Source organism: Phoxinus phoxinus (genome assembly GCF_949152265.1).
Source record: "Phoxinus phoxinus genome assembly, chromosome: 1".
In the NCBI taxonomy this organism is placed as follows: domain Eukaryota; kingdom Metazoa; phylum Chordata; class Actinopteri; order Cypriniformes; family Leuciscidae; genus Phoxinus; species Phoxinus phoxinus.
Window position 1 is genome coordinate 8,828,295 of NC_136876.1, and position 23,113 is coordinate 8,851,407.

Here is a 23,113-nt window from a genome sequence, read left to right on the forward strand (position 1 = left end):
AGAGGGAACTGATGTTGCCACAACACAAAGCTTCTTGGCCATCAGCTTGCTAAGCCTGGGGTAAACAGGGGCTCGACTCTCCCACCACTTGAGGGGATCCTCATGTGTTGGAAGAAGAGGTTCCTCCAGGTAGGCTCGCACCTCCATGACAGCATCGGCGGTTGGATTCCTGGCTTCCACTGATCCAGCTACCTGCTCATAGGGGTGTGCAGTATGTACAGATTAAATGCAGGGATTTACAGCTAGTGGAAGTTTTAGACTGAGATATCAGACTGATTTCATTCTAGAGATTTTTAGAGAGAAAAATGTGAATTATTGTTGCCACCCTTACTTCCTCATGGAAATAGCTCCAAACTATTGATCCAGCACCACTGCCTGCTCCTTCCAGTCCTTCCACAGCTGGTTGCTGTTGGGTGGGTGTGCCACTGCTAATTCTTGCTGCTGCAGTTGACAGCCTTTGAAACGTCTCATCTGCTGTTCTGCCATCAGGGAAGGCCATCCTCTTAAAACGTGGGTCAAGTGCAGCAGTCTCTGCTAGTATGTGGTTGGCATGAATCTTGTGGAATCGCGATGACATACTCGCACACAGACTGTCGATCACACCTTGCGCTGCCGCTGTTGTAGTGTTTCGCCGGAAATCAGCGGTGGCTCTTTGAAGTCCCCTGGCCAGCACTATGACCTTCGAGGCTGTCAAGTAGCTGGTGAAAAAAACACACAAAAAAACACTTTAATGTTACAATTTTAAAGCTGAAACAATGATAAATATTACAATGTATTAAACAGATATATATTGTGGTATCAAATATCCATAATTTTTTATCAGGAAATTGGCATGCAGGCTACATATGCTATACTCCAGTGTATTACACAGATATAATAGATATAATTCTAATATGGTATAAAATATTCATAATTTATGAGTACTATGCATGCATGCTGAGCTACATACCTTTCTGCACTGAGTTCCACAGTGACTTCCTCAAATGGTTGCAAGATTGTGCACATTTCTTGCACTGTGGTCCATTCCTCCTGGGAAAGGTGGCGGACAGGTGCATTGGTGACGGCCAGGGTGGAGATTATGGCATTTTTACTGGCAATAAAGCTTTTCAACATGTAGTAGGTGGAATTCCACCTTGTAGGACAATCCTGTTTCGGTCGGAGCTCCTCCATCTTCATTTGTAGTTGAGTCTCCTTCAGTTTTTGTGCCCCCACGGTGCTTCTGTGAAAGTATTCCACTGCCTCTCACCTTATCAATGATGGGCTTTGAAGCTTGCAGGGCATCTCTTACCACCAGGTTAATAGTATGGGCCAGGCATGGTAGGTGCATCCATCCAATGGTTTTTATAGCCTTATTAACATTTGCCGCATTATCGGTTAGGCAGCACACTACTTTCTTGTCCACCCCCCACTCTGCTGCAACACTAAGCAGCTGTTGTGCAATGTTGTCTGCTGTGTGCCGCTCACTGAATTCAAAACAGTCCAGGAGGCAGGAGGCCACACGGAAATCCTCGATAAAATGGCAGGTTACAGACATATATGATACTGTCGTTCTTGAAGTCCAACAGTCTGTGGTTAAACAGACAGCTGGTACTTTTGACACCCTTCTCTTCAAAGATGCTGTCTCCCTGTCATACATATCTGTAACCTTCTGGGCTAGTGCCTTCCTACTTGGAGGAATGTAGGAGGGGTTGAGCGCCTGTGAATATTTTTTGAATCCTGTGTCCTCCACTATTGAGAAAGGCTGGAAGTCAGTGGCTATCATCTTTGCCAGCTCTTCGTCTATCTTCTCCTGTCTTAATGGGGTCAAGACAGGAGGTAAATATTGACTGATGGATGTCTGCTTTCTTTTTGGTCGTGCCTGGCCAGGCGATGTGGTGGGCCCAGTGGGGTCAGAGGCTGCTGTGGCTGCAGTTGCACTTGATGTGGAGGCAGAGGAGGCAATGGACACATCAGTGTCACTGTTGTTGTCTGAGTCTGGCTCTGCTCTCAAACCTGTGAGCTGCAGTGTTGGGTGTTGAGTCTTCAAATGCCTGTGTAAATTATTTGTTGACCCAGACTTAAATGAAATTACTTTTTTACAAATGCTGCATTTAGCCTTACTGTTTTCTTCGTGAGAAAAGTGCACCCAAATGCTGCTCCTTTTCCTCTGACTAATTTTCAGACGTGTGTGTCTTCTTCCTTCGAAGTTCGAACGACCCGCTATCCGCTATGACGTTGGCACTGAGACAGAGAGGCACCCGCACGTGTGTGTGTTTTTTTTTTTTTTTTTTTTTTTTTTTTACTGGAGTAACCATGTGACGGCAGCGTGCACAAGTCATTGGCTCCGCTCCTACCCAATGACAGAGGCACGGCATGCAGGTTTATTTTCCCACTGGACTATACTCACGTAAAGGATGCGTGCCGTGCACAACTATCATCATCATCATCATGCTGTTAGGCACCCCTGCGCTGGGTGCGCCCCTCCCCCTATAACTGAGGAGCTAATTTGTGTGCATCTGTGTGAAACACGCATAGGAAAAAAAGAACGACAGAAAGAACGGCTCCCCTCCAGCCGCGACTCGGCTCCCATCGTTCATGTTTATGAGCCGTTCAAAAGAATCGGTTCATTCGCGAACGTCACATCTCTACTGTAAACAAACCCTGTTATACACGACGTCGAACACTACAAATATGATGTGTCATTTAAAACGGCACCACAAAGACAAACTCCTGCAACCGGGTGCGAAAAAGAGAGTGATAGAAGGTCAATCATCTATACAACGCAGTTTTGCTTCAACGTGGTCTCAGTCAAGTGCAAAAGCTCAAGAAATAACCAGGTGCATCGGAGTTTTTATCGCAAAAGACATGAGGCCATTCTCTGTTGTCGACAATGTTGGATTTTGCGAATTGGTGAAGGTACTAGAGCCCAGGTACCATATTCCGTCACGCCCGCACTTCAGTCAGCAGGTTATTCCAGCCCTGTACAACGAAGTTAAAGCAAATGTGACAGATGGTTTGAAAAAGGCTGGGAGTGTGGCGATAACAACTGACGGGTGGACTTCGAGGGCTGTTCAGAGTTACATCACAGTCACAGCGCATGTTATTACCACAGAGTGGGAAATGAAAAGTTTTGTGCTTCAGACTCGCCCGCTTTTCGAGTCGCACACTGGTACAAACATAGCCGATGTTTTAAAAGCGACCATACAAGAGTGGGAGCTTGAAAGATCTGCTCATAGCATTGCTGTCGTTACAGACAACGCACGCAACATGATTGTGGCAGTGAGAGAAGCAGGGTTGTCACCTCATATTAAGTGTTTTGCGCACACATTGAATCTTGCTTCGCAAGCAGGATTGCATGTTCCCCGCGTCAGTCGCTTGCTTGGTCGCGTGAGGAAAGTCGTGGCTTTCTTTCACCGCAGTACCACAGCAACAGCTGTGCTCGCGGCAAAGCAAAAGATGCTTGAGATCGCATCACACAAGCTTATCATGGATGTTGTTACACGATGGAACAGCTCAATGGATATGCTGGAACGCTATCTTGAGCAACAAGCTGCTATAACGGCAGCCCTCTTGAGCACAGAGGTGCGCAAAAATGCACGTGAACTCGATACTATGGATAGTGCTGACATCAGTGACGCCGAAGAAATAGTAAACCTTCTTAAACCGCTAAAAAAAGCCACCACTGTCCTGTCTGATGAAAAGAGCCCCACGCTGTCAATCATTGTGCCCTTGAAAGCCATGATCGAACAGAGCATGACACCGGACGAGAAAGACTCCACAACTATTGCTAACATGAAGACGGCCATCCTGCAAAACCTCTCAAGCAGATTCACAGAGGAACAGGATTATCTGCTAGAGGGTACTGCCTTGGACCCCAGATTTCGGTCATTGCCCCACTTACTCCCTGAACAACGTGAAGAGGTTTTCCACCGGTTGAAGAATAAATCAAACCAGTTACAGCAGGTATGTCTGCATTACAAATTGTCTGATAATCTGTGTATTTGTGTGTGTTTGTCACTCCAATTGCATGTTTGTGTAACCTACTTTGTGCACACCTTTTATATGTGTGTAACTGAAACTATACTTAGTATACCTTAATTATTTATTTTATTATATTTTAAGGCTGTCACTGTGAAGCAAACGAAGGAGGCAGGTGCCAGTGATGGAGATCCCGCTGATGCTGCAGATCAGAGAGATACAGCACAGAGTTGAGCCAGAACAGCCACCTAGCAAAAAGAGAGCACTGGAAGAGCTCTTTGGGGCAACTTTTTCTGAACCACCAGTCACCCAGTCCCAAAGTAGGATAGAAGTAGAGATTGACTTGTACAAAAAGGACACTTCTATTCCCCTCACTAGCTGCCCACTGAAATGGTGGAAAGAAAATGCTCATATGTACCCACTTCTTTCACCTCTTGCAAAAGCTTACCTCACAGTTCCAGCAACTTCTGTTCCTAGTGAACGTGTTTTTTCTACAGCAGGGGATATTGTAAATGCACAAAGATCCCAGTTACGGCCAGAAAATGTAGATATGCTGGTTTTCTTGCAAAAAAACCTGTAAGTAACCTAAACAAACCGCAAAGCTGTTTATGTTGAAATTACTTGAACAGGACACTACTTGATGCTGTTTTTTTTTTGTTTTTTTTTACTTTTACTGCTTAAAGAAGTTCTCTCTTGGGCTATGCTAATTCTAATTTCATGAATGATACAATTCAGTTTTATTGGTCAGTGACACACCTAGTCAATTGTTAATTTTACATGCAAAAGGACGGTTAAACTAAATCTTCATTTATATTGAAGTATTGTTCATTCTTTAAGTTGTATGTATAACAGGACAGTTGTTGAACACTGTTAATGTTAAATAAATCTGTTATTTGATTTTCAGTCTATTTTTTTTATTTTGTTCAAAATATCGTGATACATATCGTATCGTGAACCCAGTATCGTGATACATATCAAATCGTGAGCTGAGTGTATCGTTACACCCCTAGTGAATTCTGTAAACGCCCGATTACAGATAAGAGAAAACAGGTAATCACAGATTTACTCGTGGATTTTATAGTGAAGGATATGAGACCACTCTCTGCAGTTTCAGGAGAGGGATTCAGGGGAATTATGAAAAATGAACCGTTTTAACTGTTTTACTGAAGTTTTAATGTGTTTTATCAAACAGTTTAGAATTTTTGAATGACGCGTAATTATTGCGTTAGCCGTTACTTTCTATGAATTTTTCTTTTACCACGTACATTTCTCTGTTACATGTCATAATTATGTTTTTGCATTACTTTATTGTTGCATTAGGCTATGAAATTAATAAACATTTATTGATAAGAACTATTTCATGTCTTTTCATTTACAGTAGCATGAACCACGAGTAGTCGAGTAACTCGAGTATTGTTTTGATAAGAAACCGACTAGCAGAAATCAGTAGTCGTGCAACCCCTATAGTCACGTGACATGAGTGTTTTGAATCACGCTTCGGATCAGTGTTTCGAAACATCTCGAAAAGCTTCGGAACGTCAGCCATCCCTACTTTTAAGCTGTTACCCTACTGTTTGTTTGTTTCTTTTGTTACTTCTTTGTTACTTGGGAACGGTAGGAAGGTGGATGCCATTTTATTTTGTAATCCCCTGTTTTCTCCTGGTTTGTGGTTAGGTAGGGAGTGAGTGTACATTTCTGTCATTTATTTGTTATATTCTTTGTGAAGCCTAGTAAGAATTTAACTCCCAGGTAGACTAAATTTTTGGTTGTTATTTTGGCATTGCCCCCTTCTGAAGTCTTGGTTTCCTCCCTAAACCTTTACTCTCTAAGTACATTTTTATTTTTGTTAAAAGCCTTTAAATAAAAGTGTCAAAAAGATTCTTCTTGTTGTGGTGCTGTGGCAGGGCCCAGACAAATGCTCTTTAAACCTTAATTTTGTTACGTTCAGTTAAGAAAAGAACCCTAGACACTCATAGGACGTAACTTATATATAGTCTGCGATAGTCAGGGCTTTAACAGTGACGGTTGCCAACAACAGCAGCTGCACTTCTGAAATTTTGTATACCGGGAATTGAAAGTGGACATGTTATATTATTATAATATTTGTTTGCTGGCTTGCGATGGCAACATCTAACGTTATAGCATAGCGGTATAGTTCAAGTTCAAGTGTACGTTATTGTCATGTAACGTTACTCATAAAGGGAATTCTAAGTTATGAAATGAATGTTGTGATGAATTGAATACTGTACAATACCATAGCCCAACTTTAAACAAACCAAATGATACAGGATTTTATTTTTGCAGATTGTATTATGGCTGAGGGCAAGGCGGAGGAGGACACATGTAGACAACATACCACCGATCACACTATTGGTGAGACACAGTTGTGCCGGATTTCACCCCTACACAGTTTGTAGGGAACTTTCGAATGTCCCGGGAGTCTTTTGAATACATATGCGATCAAGTCAGGCATCCCATGGGCAGAAAAAACACCAATTACCGTATGTCTGTTCCAGTGAAAAAACGTGTTGCAATTGCTCTCTGGAAACCTTTTTTGGTTAGGTCTAAGCACAGTGTTTAACTGTGTTCAGGATTTCTGTGACTCGGTCATAAAGGTCTTGCTCCCTAAACACATTACCACTCCAGATGCTGCTAAGCTGGTTGAAATGTCCACCTTCTTCCATAACCGCTGGAGAATACCACAGTGTGTTGGTGCAATAGATGGAAGCCACATCCCAATCATTGCACCCGAGGAGTATCCCCGTGACTATTTTAACAGGAAAGGGTGGCACTCGATTATATTGCAAGGAGTTGTGGATGGCAGAGGCCTGTTTTGGGATGTGTGTGTGGGCTATGCAGGGAGTGTGCATGACACAAGGGTGCTAAGGCAATCAAATTTATGGGAGCAACTAAGTGATGGGGAATTACTTGGACATAACAAAATTATCATCTCTGGCATTAATGTTGGATACTACCTAATCGGTGACCCCGCTTACCCAATGCAGAAATGTCTTATGAAGCCCTTCTCCGACACTGGAAGACTGTCACCTGAACAACACACCTACAACTACAGATTGAGCAGTGCGCGTTCGGTTGAAGAGATGGCTTTTGGAAGGTTAAAGGGCCGTTGGAGATGTCGTCTCAAAAGAAATGACTGCAAGCTTGAGCTCAGCAAGAAAATGACGCTGACCTGCTGTGTGCTTCATAATATTTGTGAAGAGCATGGTGACAATTTCATTGAGGAGCGTGTGGACAGGCAGTTATACATTCAACCTCCAGGTCAGGCATTACCTGAGCATGGTGAGCCAGAAGGGGCCGATATTAGAGCAGCCTTAATCAACTATTTCAGTAGAGAGGAGTGATTGTTTTTAAACATAAATACTGCCAGTTACCTGTTTCCTTCAACATTTAACCTCCAAAAAACATCTAACAGAAAAAAGTCTGTATATTTTTTCTAAATGCACCAAAAGTTGCCATTAGTAAATGCCTCATTTGCATACTTAGAATTGAGAAATCTTTTAAAACTTGTAATACAAAAAAAAATTGTCTTAATAATAATAAAGTTCCATGTGTTTGTTAAATGTTTTTACCTGTTTTGTGGTGTCATGTATCTGTTGATTTTCCCTGTAATTTTGGATAGGTAGTTAATGTGGAATTGAATACATATCTTTTAACTGGTTGTGCCCGTGTGTGTTTTGTTATAGTTGTTGTAATATAAATACATCTTGTACCTGTGCAATACTAGTGCAAGTTCACTACTGCAGATAAGCAACAGTTTGTTGTATATTTGCTGCCATCATATAATCTAACAATTTATCTGCAAACAATGCACCTGCATGTTAACCATAGCCTACCTATGGTTTCAATAGGACATACTGGCCCTTCATTTAAAGAGACTAGATTAAATTACTCTGATTCATTCTGAACTTCAAACACTGTTCACTCATTGGCCAGAGGAGAACTGGCCCCCGACTGAGCCTGGGTTCTCCCAAGGTTTTTTTCTCCATTCTGTCACCTGTTGGAGTTTTGGTTCCTTGCCGCTGTTGCCTTACCTTCTGGCTTGCTTAGTTGGGGACATTTAATATTCAACAATATTATAGATCTGCCTTAAAGGTGGACGATGATGAAATTATTTTTTGTATTATTTTCATGTTATCACTGTGAAGCTGCTTTGATACAATCTGTATTGTAAAAAGCGCTATATAAATAAAGATGACTTGACTTGATTAAATGCTTGTTGGACAATATGTAAGCTATGAGGCTATGTAGAACATGTAAACATTAAGAAAACGCTTAATACATAGCACAAAATATCTTACCTCGTCTGGCTTGCCGTGATGACACGGAGGCAGATGGTACCGGCGAGTTGCAGTCCGGTGGTGGTGGTGGTGGTAGCTCCGTGTCATCATAGTTTCGTTTTAGCATCTCACATCACACTTTTAGTCACTATATGACCTCTACTACGGTCAGAAACATTGTGCCAAATTACGAACAATAACGTCGCTGTCAATGGGCTTATCTGCTAATGTTACCGACCGTTTAAACCATTAAAGGAGAACTCCGGTCAATTTTAACATTGAGCAAAATTTTTATTAAATTTGGAGTGCTGTCAATACAGAGAACAACGACAAAAATCGGTGTTGCCTACACTGTGTTATCCTATTTTTAAAATTTGCACCCTATTGACTTGAATGGGGCAAGTTTTAAACCTGCTTTTATCCTCTTAACATATTTGATGTGTCATTACAAGTGCCCAGCCATGTTGAGTGATTCCTTAAGAGTGAACACGAGTGAATCTGACTGCAGTAGATGTGAAAAATATGAATAAAAATGATGTTATATCAGCCAGCGCAAAAACCTGTATTTAGTTCCTGTTTTCAGTGGAAGTCCAAAGTAGTCGATTGTCGAGTTCACGCACATAGGTTTAGTTACTATGATCACGCGCGTGAACTCGACAATCGACTACTTTGGACTTCCACCGAAAACAGGAACTAAATACAGGTATTTGCGCTGGCTGATATAACATCATTTTTATTCATATCTTTCACATCTACTGCAGTCAGATTCACTCGTGTTCACTCTTAAGGAATCACTCAACATGGCTGGGCACTTGTAATGACACATCAAATATGTTAAGAGGATAAAAGCAGGTTTAAAACTTGCCCCATTCAAGTCAATAGGGTGCAAATTTTAAAAATAGGATAACACAGTGTAGGCAACACCGATTTTTGTCGTTGTTCTCTGTATTGACAGCACTCCAAATTTACTAAAAATTGAGCTCAATGTTAAAATTGACCGGAGTTCTCCTTTAAAATGGTTAAAACAGTAACGTTAATACAGTGTTAACGTTTAGCTAACGTTAACGTTACTGTACACAGCCAAGTTTGCTAGCGGTAGCTTGCTACACTTTGCTTGGATATAACATTAAAACAAGACATAGATGGCTAAAATAAGACATGATTGACATTGAAACATATGAAATTTAAGACCCACCTGAAACATTGGAATTGTCTGCCTCTCCATTCACCATAGCCTCTAACAAGGCTGTTGCAGAGTTAAGTGCCCCGGTGGTTTGGCATGCCGGTCTGTCACCAAGTATGGAGTCCAGGACGTCGAAATGTGGGGATCTTCTTTGCCGACCGCCGCTACCACTTCGCACAAGCTCCTTTTTTTGGTCCCGATAATCTTTTTAAAATTTTGTTTATCAGTTGGTCTACACTCCTCTGGTAACCCCCTATTGACATTTAGTTCTGTAGCTTTTCAAAGACGGGTTTTGTCCGCACAGCTCCATCCAATTAATTTTTTTAAGTTTCTGTGGAGGACCACAAAGCCAGCAAACAGTTCGTTTCCTCCACAGACCACAGTTGTTTTTGTTTTCCGTCCATGTCCAAAGCTAAAGTTAACAGCTGACCGGTGTTTTAAAAATGGCGTCCTGATTTTTTTTTTTTTTTTTTACGTTACGGTAATCCCTCCCCCAGCACCTGACGTAACCGGTTATTATCTCTAGACCAGCGCAAAGTTGGTGCTGAGTTGGAACCTGTTTTCTTGGCCCAGAGCCAGGTTTATTTGTGTGGAAAAGCAAAGAACCGATATGGAACTAGGCTCTGGCTCCGAACCAGCACCAGCTCTGTTCTTCGACAACAAGTTTTTCGACAATGTTGTCAAATATCTATTCCGAAGCTGTAGGGGGAGCATAGAGAAACCTGCAAGCAAAAAGCGAAGAAATTTCCAAACCTACTGAGTGCTGCTTTAATAATCTTCTAAAACCCGTCAGATTGTCTGTTTACGCCAGTTCTATGGTGCAGATTGCACACGCAAGAGATTCCTGCGCATCTGGGCGGGAGCTGTTAGCGCAAGCAAGGCAGGAAAGTTAGAGGAGGCCGGAGAGGGAGAAGTGGAGGAGAGCGACGAGGAGGAGGAATTTGCCAATGAACTTGTAATTGAGGATTGCGGTGATGACTGTCACATCGTTTTGTTTAGGTTATAGTTTATATTAAATTTACATTTATTTGTCTCAAATTGTCGTAATGTATATTCTGACTTCACCCTGTGCTGCAATATACATTTAGTTTTACATTCATTTACAGAAATCAGCTGGTTGAATGAAAATTGTTGATGTTATCGGATTTTCAGGTGATATTCTCAATTCATTCAGTTAACGGACACTCTGAGGTAAAGTGAATTCAGACTGCAGACTAAGCAACGATTGTATTTAATTGTACATTACAATCATAACATAGTACAGACATGATCTTAATTACTCAATGTCCTTGAACATAACCATATTGCTGGCCATAAACTGACAAAGTGCGCGTCCGGTGTCCAAAACCTCGAGTTGTAAACGGCACGGCGCTTCTCTGCTGGTGTGCGGCTCCCTTTAGACATACGGTAGGCTAATTCTAACATTAACTTATTTGTTAAACACATTTGAACACACAAACAAACAAAGGCCGCGTGGCCTCGCGTTTTACCAGAGTAAAACACAGTAAACAAAACAAAGTTTCCTAGCAACAAAGAACCACGCTAAAATCTACTGAGAAAAGTAAACACTCACAGACTGATGCTCTCTCTTGCTGTTCGATTGCTTCTTCAGCATACATTTAATGAGGTGCAGGTTTACCTATGTATGTATGTATGTATGTATGTATGTGTGTTTAGATTAGTTATGTTTGTGATTTAGTTAATAAAACTGTGCACAATACGTATTTGGTTCTGATTCTCTGCTTGCAACAAAGTTTACTTTACAATTTAGATTTTGACTACATGCTCTTAGTACTGTACAGTAAGAAAGACATTTCCCTTCCCCGGAAATGAATATATCTTAGAATTAATAAACATGTGTCCCTAATGTGTCCCTCGTGGCGGCCTGTGGAGGGTGCTCCGGGAGTATGGGGTCCGGAGCTTGGTTCGCATTGCCGGCAGTAAGTCAGACTTCTTCCCGGTGCATGTTGGACTCCGGCAGGGCTGCCCTTTATCGCCGGTTCTGTTCATAATTTTTATGGACAGAATTTCTAGGCGCAGCCAGGGGCCGGAGGGTGTAGGGTTTGGGAACAACACGATTTCGTCTCTGCTCTTTGCGGATGATGTTGTCGTGTTGGACCCTTCAGACCAGGAACTTCAGCATGCACTGGGACGGTTTGCAGCCGAGTGTGAAGCGGCTGGGATGAGAATCAGCACCTCCAAATCCGAGGCCATGGTCCTCAGTCGGAAAAAGGTGGCTTGCCTACTTCAGGTTGGTGGAGAGTTCCTGCCTCAAGTGGAGGAGTTCAAGTATCTTGGGGTCTTGTTCACGAGTGAGGGAAGGATGGAACGGGAGATTGACAGACGGATCGGTGCAGCTTCTGCAGTAATGCGGACGATGTACCGGTCTGTCGTGGTGAAGAAAGAGCTGAGCCGCAAGGTGAAGCTCTCGATTTACCGGTCAATCTACGTTCCTACTCTCACCTATGGTCATGAGCTTTGGGTCATGACCGAAAGGACAAGATCCCGGATACAGGCGGCCGAAATGAGCTTTCTCCGCAGAGTGGCTGGGCGATCCCTTAGAGATAGGGTGAGGAGCTCGGTCACTCGGGAGGAGCTCAGAGTAGAGCCGCTGCTCCTCCACATCGAGAGGGGTCAGCTGAGGTGGCTTGGGCATCTGTTCCGGATGCCTCCTGGACGCCTTCCCGGGAAGGTGTTCAAAGATACATGAAAGTATATCTTGTGTTTGCATGGAAGAGTAGAAGTGGAAGAAAAACTAGATGTTCAAATGAAAAACAATGTAAACGAGTTAATTAATATCAGATTCATGTCTCTCTTAAAAATGTTATGGCCTTCTTATGTTATGGTTTTTCCAGTGTGAATTTTCTGGTGGTCTTTCAGTTCATCTTCTGTAGTAAAGGACTTCCAGCACTGCAACACACACCGACGTGTATTTTCTGCTGTAATATTACTAATGAATCTTCTCTTTTGTGTGAATCTTCAGGTGTTTCTCCAGGACTGATGCTCAATGAACCTGTTTACAGCACTGATCACCATGGCCGCGGGAAGTAGGGGTGCTGAGGGTGCTGCAGCACCCCCTGACGACAGCTGTTTCACTACATTGGCATTTAAGATGACATTACTTTAAATAACTTTCAACATGTTTTTTAAAACACCTTCTACCTTTATAAAATTACTCTAAAGATTATTTCGTTTTGATATGTTGTCGAATATGGTTTTATAACTAAAAGAAATGTATATAGCCTACCAAAAGGCAAAAGCCGATCCCGCATGGAGTACTGCTGAGGACCAGCATCTCAGAACTCATTTGACACTCATTTAATGCATGATCTTGTTCACTCAGACGTCGGTGAAAAAATGTAATAGATGTCTTGATTAAAGCATTCTTTGGCTTTAGGAGAACGTGTTTTTCCATCCCACTCTTTTCCATTGTTTTTCAGTGTGAACGCACTCGTGTTTAACTGTTGCGCTACATATTTAGAAGACGCTTTTATCCAAAAAAGGAACAAAGCAATTCGTCAAATGTCATTCATAATACGGATTAGACAATAGTAATACAGGGCTAAGATTATCACAAATAAACACAAGATTTTGACGCATATCCAAGGGTTTGTGGCGGGGAGTGTGAAGCGCGCACTGCATGGCACGGAGGCGCGGGCGCGAACTCCTATCAACAGTGAAACAACTTCTATAGTTGTTTTTAACCGTGAAAATACTCTATAATTTCTGGTCATACAGAAAATAATAATACATTATTCGTAACTACTTTTATTTGTGTAAACTCACAATAACAAGAAAACGTTGTGCGTTTGTAAAATAAAATAAAACAATCATGCCGCGCTTTCATGATCTCCGTGAACTGGAGCGCGAGAACTGAAATAAAATATAGCCTATGCCTATGTAGGCTAAAGCTTGAAATGTCCACTTTAAAACGAACAAATTCGAATCGAAAGCTAATACATTTTGTTCTGATTATGTAATCCGTATGAAAGGTGCATTTCTCTTAAGGCGTATCCACTTAACAGCGGAGATGGAGATGTGTTTTTAGCCGACACTGATTTAGAAAACAATAGTTTATTAATAAACAATTCAAATGCCTCGTTATTTTTTCAGACACATTTATTATCATTAGCTTATAAATCGCCTTTCTGTGGTTACAGAGACATAGGCCCCCTCTTCTCATTCAGCACTGCGGGAAAAATATAATTTCCAGGTTCTAATTTTGTCTTAGAAAAATAGTAAAATCAAAAAAAAAAAAATCTATATTAATTTGTGAATATTTTAAATGTTTAACAAAGGGACAATAAGTCATAAACAAAAATTCGTCTATTTTTTTTTTTGCGCAGCATTCGGTCTAGCCTACAGTTCAAATTAAAATTGTGTTGGTCAACTTAGCGTTTTAAAAATACAACAACCGTTTTCGTTTTGGATAAGTGCCCTGGATATAAGCCTAACTCTCTATCTCTCTTAAATATTTTAGTTCTCTCTGTTTTGTCATTTAGTAAACTTTATAGATTTCAACCATATTATTCCTTCTTGAGTCTCTTTAACAAGAACTTAGATTAATGTATGAACTGAATAGTGATTTTGTGACCTATGATGAGGGAAGAACCATGATACCCTTGGTAGTATCAAATGATAGCCTATAGCGATGTCATCAGGATACACACACCGGTAGGCAGTGGCCATCCTTACCTGGTGACCACCACCAGAATTTATAGTTTACACCTCTTTTTTTGGTTGCGCTCGCGTCTCGCGCATGACACAGCGTTCTCAAAACGCAACACTCTAGTTAAAATAAGTTAAACTAAAACGCGCCTCGAGACCTTGCGTTTTTCCCTCTTCCACTGCCCGCGTGTGGCATCTTGCATTTTCGCTTTGAAAGATAATGCATTCTGTGTGAACCGGCACATAACTCAACTGAGCATGTATCATAATGTAAGATGCAGCTTTTTGTGCTGTGTTTTTAAAATGTATCATGAGTTCTGAGCGTTCTCACATAACTCTGTCCTCATTCCTTTGTATGGTCATCTTTTTGTTTGGGCTTTTTAATATTATGATTTTGTTAAAAAAATTCTCTACCGTCACCACCCCGCAATATCAAGCCCCGCCCCATTAAGCCCCGCCCCCAGCACCCCCTAGATAAAATATGTTCCTGCGCCTCTGCTGATCACAGTTAAATGATCTTTCTTCAGAATGAGAAGCAGAAGTGATTTCAGAGAGAAAGTCTGAGCCGCTTATTCCCAGTGTGAACTCTCATGTGAATCTCCAGCCTTGACTTACATATGAAGTGTTTTTTACACTGAGGGCAGGAGACAGATTTTTTGGCTTCTCTTCTTCCTTTCTTGTTCACGTCCATCAGGTCTAAAAGAAACATTAAATCAAGTGAGTTTCAATGGTCTATTTAATGCAAACAACTTGCTAATCATGTCTTACTCATGTATTTAAAGTATTGATGGGAGATTTCGAAACACTTCTTCACGAAGCTCAGAAACCTTTATGAATCTTTTAAAATCAGTGGTTCAGAGCGTGTATCAAACTGTGAAAGTCACGTGATTTCAGTAAACGAGGCTTCGTTGCCTCATAACCGTTTCTAAATGGTTTAAATGTCAATGATCTCTGTGAACCCATCATGCGGCGAACCATTGAACAAGTGTCTATGGGTTTTACCTGATCTCTGATCAGTTTTAAACATTAGTAGACATTTTAATGAGACATTTGTATAATTGAAAAGAATAGTAGTGGATAGTCTCTTATTCGCCTGTTTAGCTGAGCAATCCATGGAACAAACAAAACAAGCTCTGAAAATGTATTAAAACCCACATATTATACTTATTATTTATGACATTAGATGATTTGTTGATTGCATCTGATTGATTACCATCAATAACACATTTGAAATGGTTTGTAAAAGTTATTTTTATGCATGTTTGGCCTGAGTTTGTGTTGCATTTACACTGTTCTGACCAGCGTGTGGCGTTTCGAACGCTTCGAAATAGTGAATAATTTTTTACGGAGTAATTGGTTCAACTGATTCGAACCTTTGAAAAGCGTAGTTTTTCCCATCACTACACCCTAAACAATCTTGGGCAATTTTTTGAGCCTTTTAGGTCAATTTTTTGGGTCGTGTTTTTGTTACCCAGATCCTGGTTCAGATGTCACGACGTTCGGCACAGTTAGCCAAGTGTGCTGAGAGTTCAGGGCCGAGAACGGTTTGTAATTGTGCCGTGCCGTACCAGACTCAAGTGGAAACACAACTGGAACCTTTTCTGAAGGTGGAAAAGCAGCTTTTGTTTCTCAGCACATAAAGATGAACTACTTTAAAAAAAATACTAAAAATACTAAAAATTATTCACACTCAATCTACCGTGATTTCTGACTATGACTCTCTCCACCGCATGGATCTTCATGTGTATCTTCAGGTGACTTTTAATAGAGCAACTCTTCACACGTGTGCGGCTTCTCTCCAGTGTGGATCCTCTCATGTCTTTTCAGAGATGATGAATCACTGAATCTCTTGTCACAGTGTGAACACTTGTAAGGTTTTTCTCCAGTGTGGATCCTCTCATGTGTTTTCAGATTTGATGAATCACTGAATCTCTTGTCACAGTGTGAACACTTGTAATGTTTTTCTCCAGTGTGGATCCTCTCATGTGTTTTCAGATGTGATGAATCACTGAATCTCTTGTCACAGTGTGAACACTTGTAAGGTTTTTCTCTAGTGTGGATCCTCTCATGTGTTTTCAGAGATGATGACTGACTGAATCTCTTGTCACAGTGTGAACACTTGTGAGGCTTTTCTCCAGTGTGGATCCTCTCATGTGTATCCAGATTTGCTGAACGACTGAATCTCTTGTCACAGTGTGAACACTTGTAAGGTTTTTCTCCAGTGTGAATTCTCTGGTGCAGTTTTAAACAGTTCACTGTAATAAAAGTCTTCTCACACTCAAAGCACATGTACTCTCTCACACCAGTATGAATTTTCTGATGTCTTCGTAAATATTGCAGCAGTGAAAAACTCTTTCCACACATAGAACATGAATGTGGCTTCTCCTTCGTATGAACTGTCAGGTGTTTCTTCAGTATAGGTGGACTACTAAATGTTTTTCCACATTGATCACATGTGAACGGCTTCTCTCTGGTGTGGCTCATCATGTGACTCTTAAGGTTTGCTAATTGACTGAAACTATTCCCACATTGATGACATGTGAACGGCTTCTCTCCTGTGTGGATCCTCATGTGAACATTAAGGTGTGATGAATGATTGAAACTCTTCCCACATTGACTGCATACATGTGGCCTCTCTCCTGTATGAACTCTCATGTGAATCTCAAGATTATGTTTGCGTGTGAAACTCTTTCCACACTGAGTGCAGGTTGTAGATTTCTCGGCTCTTCTTTTCTTTAAAAAATTATTTTTAGTCTTTGAGCAACTCGAAGGTTTTTCTCCAGGTTTGACATGATGTTCCTCCTTCACTTCACTCAGTTCTTCACTCTCCTCGCTCTCTTCCATCAGCTCTGAAATGAATTAAAAACTTTCATTTTCTTACATTTCAAAATTATTTCTGAATTAAATTTTTGATTTAATCAAAATAATTCAAAGATATGGAGGGAATAGTTTTTATGCCTTTATATAAATTAATAATATGTCCCTGAAACTTTCCATGAATGAGGTACACTGATCTTTCAATTATTATTTATAAAACATTATAGACAGTCATTGTGTCCACATAACTTTTACAGTCATTAATATTACTAAGTAATATTTTATTAAGTACATATAACTGTTAAGCGTTACAGTGTGTAGATCTTCTCATGTGTTTCCAGATGTGACGACTGACTGAATATTCACTCGTCACAGTGTGAACACTTGTAAGCCAGACACAAATCCCATGTTTCTGTAGCAAGAACTATTAAATATGTTTGATCAATGACACAACTATCTAACATGATATTAAAATGCACAAAACTGCCATATTTTGACACCAACTTTTAGATTTGTATTTAATTTATGTTATTAAAAACATTTGAATTATTAAGTGCTGGTCAGACTAAACTTTTCCTTCCATTGACTTCATACGCATGTGAATCTGGGACACCGGAAACAAAAGCTCAAATAAATGTTGCTTTGAGAAAGAACATAATTTTTTTATGTGTATATTGTAAATTTGTACTTTTGGAATTATTATTATTTGTTATATACAAAATTATGGCAAATTGTGAATGATATATAAAATAAATGTAATATGAAACCTCCATTTACTGACCATTTGTTAAAAAACAGAAGAAAAAAATAAACTTTTGCAGCAATTTTATAGTTTGACTGTTTACTAAAAGTGATGCAGTGCTTGAATGTTTCTAACATGAATGTTCTTCAGCATCATGAATGAATGAAGAATAAACACCAACCTCTTTGTTCTTCAGGATCTTCAGTGTGTTTCATTCTGCAGGGTTCTGGATCACTCGTGTTCTCACTGTCCTCTTTAATTAACTCAGTCTTTGCAGATTTCAGCTCTTCCTGATGCTTTCATGCTCGTCTTCACTTGCAGCTGATGGGAATATTCCTGCCTTTATTGGTAAACCGATATGGGAGGAGCTTCACTGATGGTGTAATTGCTGTGGGAGGAGCTTCACTGATGAATAATTACAACGTGGGAGGAGCTGATCTGCCAAAATCAAAAATATATCAGTTAGTTTGTTTTTTATGCTCATGGAAAATATAATATAAATAGTGTATATTATTTCCAATAAAAATAATGGTAAGCTCAGTCTGTTGACACCAATGAAATAAGCTTTAAATGTCCATTTACAGGAGATGTGAAGACATCAGCATAATAAATGAGGTGAAAACAGGAACTATTGTCATGAAATAAAGAGTGTTTTCAGCAGATCTGTGAATATCGATGAGCCTCAGACTATCAACACTCATTCAACAAGCCATTCAGGATCATCAGCAGATCATCTCACTTTATTTTGAGTGTTTGCTGTTAGAAACAGGAGTCCGGATATATGATAAAAGCCTATAAAACTTATTGGAAGACAATGCTGTTATTTTTCACATATTTCTCTATTTCTTTGGTCCCCATGAGGAAAACAGTTTATAAATCACACTAAATTATGATTTTTGAAAATGTAAAAATGCCACACAAAAAAATGGTGTGATGGGTAGGTTTAGTGTAAGGGGAGATAATATACAGTTTGCACAGTATAAAAAAAACATTATGTATATGGAAAGCCCCCATAAAACATGAAAACGTGTGTGTATACAAAAATAACATCACAATATCCAGAAATCAATCAATTTAATTTATCAACATAGAACTCGTTTAATGCGATAGTTTCATCCTCACATTTATGATAATACAATATGTGGTTAGTCCTGTGATTCTTCATGTTAGTGAATAAATACATATATCTGGTATTAGTATTTGTGAGTTCTAATGGTTTGGTAGAACGTTTGTTATGCGTGCAAGAAGTTCTTGATCCTAAACCGCCCTTTTTCTTTTCTTTTTTTCTCATTAAAGCCAAAGATGTTCATCAGTGACAAAGCAAGAGCAGAGATGCGTTAAATCATTGTTTTAAACATTAACAATGATGCTCAAGGCTCAGTTAATCAAACTAATTTAAACGATTCAGCGTGTTCAACCCAAGCCGTCAAACTGACGTCATCAGAAAAGGAACGCCATTCCAGATCGGGAGTATCTTTTCAGATTTTGATTAAAGATTACCACAGCAAACAACTTTTTTCTGTGTATTAACTTGCACGGATTAACTGTTCACCACAAGACTAGAAATATGCGCTAACAAAGAAAATGGGGTCAATTTTGATTTCATTTCGACTTTAACCTCTTGACGATGTTCAATAGCTTCTTTAGTTTAGTAAGCAAATCGCTCGAGTGGGTGTAAATACCACTCACTTTCATGTGTGTGTTTTTTTTTTTTGCACAACCTGCTTCTGCAAACCGCTGATCAATGCTCCAAACCAACACGTTTCCTGCCTGGAGTTTTCGCTGCAAAGTACGCCACCTGGATCATTGGTCTGATCGGTTCAAGGACTATCCAATTGTGTAGAGTCATTTGAACCATGCCCGTTGATCACGCCTCTTGTGCAGTAGAAAATACAGAGCAGACTCCCCAGACCAATGTTCAATCTTAAAAGATTGAGCTTGGTCTGGTGATAGCTGCATTTCATTTACAACCACTGGCAAAATGATGGAATCACCACACTTGGAGAATGCTCATCCAACCTTTTTACTTTATAGCAAACAAACAAATCACAGATATGAAAAATGTTTTTGTTCGATAGCTTAACATTCTGGCTCCATGAAACATACCTCACAAAAAACTTATTTTTTTTCCATATCAAGTAGAGGGAAAAAGTACCAGACGCACTGAGACCTTTAAAATGATACCAAATGAGCATCTTCAGTTCATGATGGTCAATGAGGGGATAGAGAGAGTGAGTACAGAAACCGATGTGGGCAATCAATAGCTAGGCGAGACTCTTCTGTCGCCACACAATGGGGTGGGTTGTCTTGGATGTGATCTTCTTTTAGAAAGTGTTCAGATATTGATTCCAGCAAGAGTTCGGTGCTTCCTCAGAGTGTGGTCGAGTGGGTTCAGCGATTTTGGCACCAGTCTTACACCACTATCAATCGCCACTTACACTAAATGTAACAAAATCAGACAATCATTCTCTCGGTTTGGCGATTTCCTAGTTATTTTTTGTTACTGACATTTAAATCAGGGTACTCGTCCGGTCAGCCAAGAAAAATTCTTTCACTTGCACCTTCAAAAAATCTACTTGTCCCAGACAAGCGTTAATGTCGAGCCCTGGCTTCAGCTGACTTTCAAAAGCAAAACTCATTCCGTACTGATCACACGTGTGCGGCTTCTCTCTACTGTGGATCTTCTCATGCGTTTTCAGATTTGCAGACAGACTGAATCTCTTGTCACAGTGTGAACACTTGTAAGGTTTTTCTCCAGTGTGGATCCTCTCGTGTGTCTTCAGACTTGATGACTGACTGAATCTCTTGTCACAGTGTGAACACTTGTAAGGTTTTTCTCCAGTGTGGATCCTCTCGTGTGTCTTCAGAGTTGATGACTGACTGAATCTCTTGTCACAGTGTGAACACTCATAATGTTTTTCTCCAGTGTGAATTATCTGGTGCAGTTTTAAACCTCTAACTGAATAAAAACTCTTCCCACACTCAAAGCACACATGATCTTTTACATGAGTGTGAATTTTCTGATGTGTACGTAAATTATACAGCAGTGAAAAACTCTTTCCACACACAAAACATGAATGTGGCTTCTCCTTTGTATGAACTTTAAGGTGTTTCTTCAGGTCTGATGACCCAAGAAATGTTTTTCTGCATTGATCACATGTGAACGGCTTTTCTCCGGTGTGGATCCTCATCATGTGTTCTTTAAGGTTTCCTGATCGTGTGAAACACTTCCCACATTGATCACACGTAAACGGCTTCTCTCCAGTGTGAACTCTCATGTGGTTCTGAAGCTGTGATGATTGTTTAAAACACTTCCCGCACTGATCACATGTGAACGGCTTCTCTCCGGTGTGAACTCTCATGTGAAGCTCAAGATGTTGTTTTTTTATGAAGCTCTTTCCACATTGATCACATGCGTGTGGCTTCTCTCCAGTGTGGATCTTCATGTGTTCTTTAAGGTGTTTTGACAGCGTGAAACTCTTCCCACACTGATTACATGTGTGCGGCTTCTCTCCGGTGTGGATTTTCATGTGTTGATCACAATTCGGTTTTTGTGTGAAACTCTTCCCGCACTGATCGCACGTAAACGGCTTCTCTCCAGTGTGAACTCTCATGTGAATCTCAAGATTACGTGTGTTTGAGAAACTCTTTCCACACTGAGTGCAGGTGAAAGATTTCTTGGCTCTTCTTCTCTTCAAAAATTTCTTTGTCTTTGAATGATTTAAAGATTTTACTCCAGGTTTGACATGATATTTCTCCTCCAGTTCACTCAGTTCTTCACTCTCCTCCTTCACTTTTATCAGGTCTGAAATTATAAAAGTGAAGACTGTGTAAAATACATTCGCTCAATGACAGTATTATCTAACATAATATCAAAAACATACAATAGAACTGTAATTATGACACCAACGTTTAGATTTATTTTACTAGCCACCTTTTTCCTTGACGAGCCAACTGCGTTTTGAATTATGGGGATCTTCCATTCAAAATGACTGAAACACATCATTTCAAATCATAAGGTTGAGTAACAAATAAAGTTTATCTGTCAATTTTGCTTCATGTTTTATTTTCAGACATCATGAGATTAACATAAGAGTAAATATTTAGTCACTGCATTATTTTCTTCCATAATATAATATTTTTTTCCTCTTTGATTCTGCCATAACAGTATGAGAAACACATACTGTACATTTGTGGTCTGTTCACCTGGTTTAATTTACGAATATCCCAAGAAAATTCAGTTTTAGGGGTTATTCATAGTCCAGTGACAAATACCTTGTTGATGCTTTTACAGTTTGAAATTTCCTTTTATTTCTCAATGGTTGAAGGTTGAGTAGAATAAGGTCATCTCATTGTACCCATTTTTTTAAATAAGCTTATTATTACGTTTATAGATTGAGCATTTGACTGATTGTTTACAGCTTAATGGAAGTTAAATACTTAACTAGAGTTGAATTAACCATTTTTAGCATTATCTGTGTCCAACAAGTTTCACTCAACGGTTGCAAAAATCGTGAAACAGATATACTCTAAAATAATATTTATCTTGAAGTAATGTTGACAATTAATTTGAAATTCTCAAACCTCCCTTTACTGACCATTTGTTGAAAGTCAAAACATTTTTGCACCCATTTTATAGTTTATTTAATTTATTTCACAGCTGTAAAGACCCTGTGGGTTGAAAATCAAGTTTTAAAGTTATGAAAAATGAAACATTTGATAATCAAATATGAGTTGTAAGGGATACAATTAGTGACTACAGAGGGACTTTAAGATTTTTTTCCCGCTTCGGCAAATCTTAATGTGATGAAGTGCTTGAGGCTTTATAACATGAATGTTCTTCAGCATCATAAATTAATAGGGGTGTAACGATACCCTCATGTCAGGATTCGATACATATCACAATACTGAACTCACGATACAATATTATTGTGATACTCCAATACTGTTAAAAGCAGGGCTTAAAAACAAAAACACAATTCAATCGGTTCACTCCAAGCAGAATCGATATTTTACCGTTTCCAGTTTTGCGTTCCTCATTAAACATTACCATTCCGAAAACGGTTTGATTAGAAAAAATACCGGTTAATAAAGTTATTTTAATTTAGCCTATACTTTAAACAAATATGTATAAATAAGACTAATTTTCACTCAAAAATAAGATAACACATCATAATTAAACTTGAACATTTATTTCATAACATTGTTAAAACCACAACAGAAATACCTGAATTACATAATATTGACCTGTTTTACAATCGAAATTGGCCCTGTTATGCCTAATTCTTTTCAGAAGAGTGATAGGCCTACAATTATTTGTACATATTTTTTTTTTGCAACACGAATTGTTTTAGAATTTACATGAATAAAAATAATATAAACTGCACAATCATTGCTCTTTTAAAGGTTGTGTAGGTAAGAATTGTCTAAATAACTTTTTTTCAAATT

The 23,113-nt window shown here is 39.6% G+C and overlaps 2 protein-coding genes across 9 annotated transcripts in view; one reads left to right on the top strand and one right to left on the bottom strand.

Annotated features, from left to right (window-relative positions):
• Positions 1-23,113, top strand: part of LOC307001012 (uncharacterized protein) — a 573,545-nt gene that overhangs the window by 243,557 nt on the left and 306,875 nt on the right. The gene's annotated exons all lie outside the window — the stretch shown is intronic.
• The window catches only part of LOC307000598 (uncharacterized protein), a 496,331-nt gene continuing 488,049 nt past the window's right edge, over positions 14,832-23,113 (bottom strand). For 4 of the 8 annotated variants that reach the window (XM_079616283.1, XM_079616284.1, XM_079616285.1 and 1 more), the window contains one exon: positions 18,730-21,470. In XM_079616283.1, the coding sequence (XP_079472409.1) occupies positions 20,176-21,470 (1,295 nt within the window). In that variant the 3' untranslated portion in view covers positions 18,730-20,175. Of the gene's footprint in view, positions 16,956-17,846; positions 18,104-18,729; positions 21,471-21,599; positions 21,658-23,113 lie in introns of those variants that run through there. The other 4 variants (XM_079616289.1, XM_079616287.1, XM_079616288.1 and 1 more) reach the window with 2 other exon arrangements.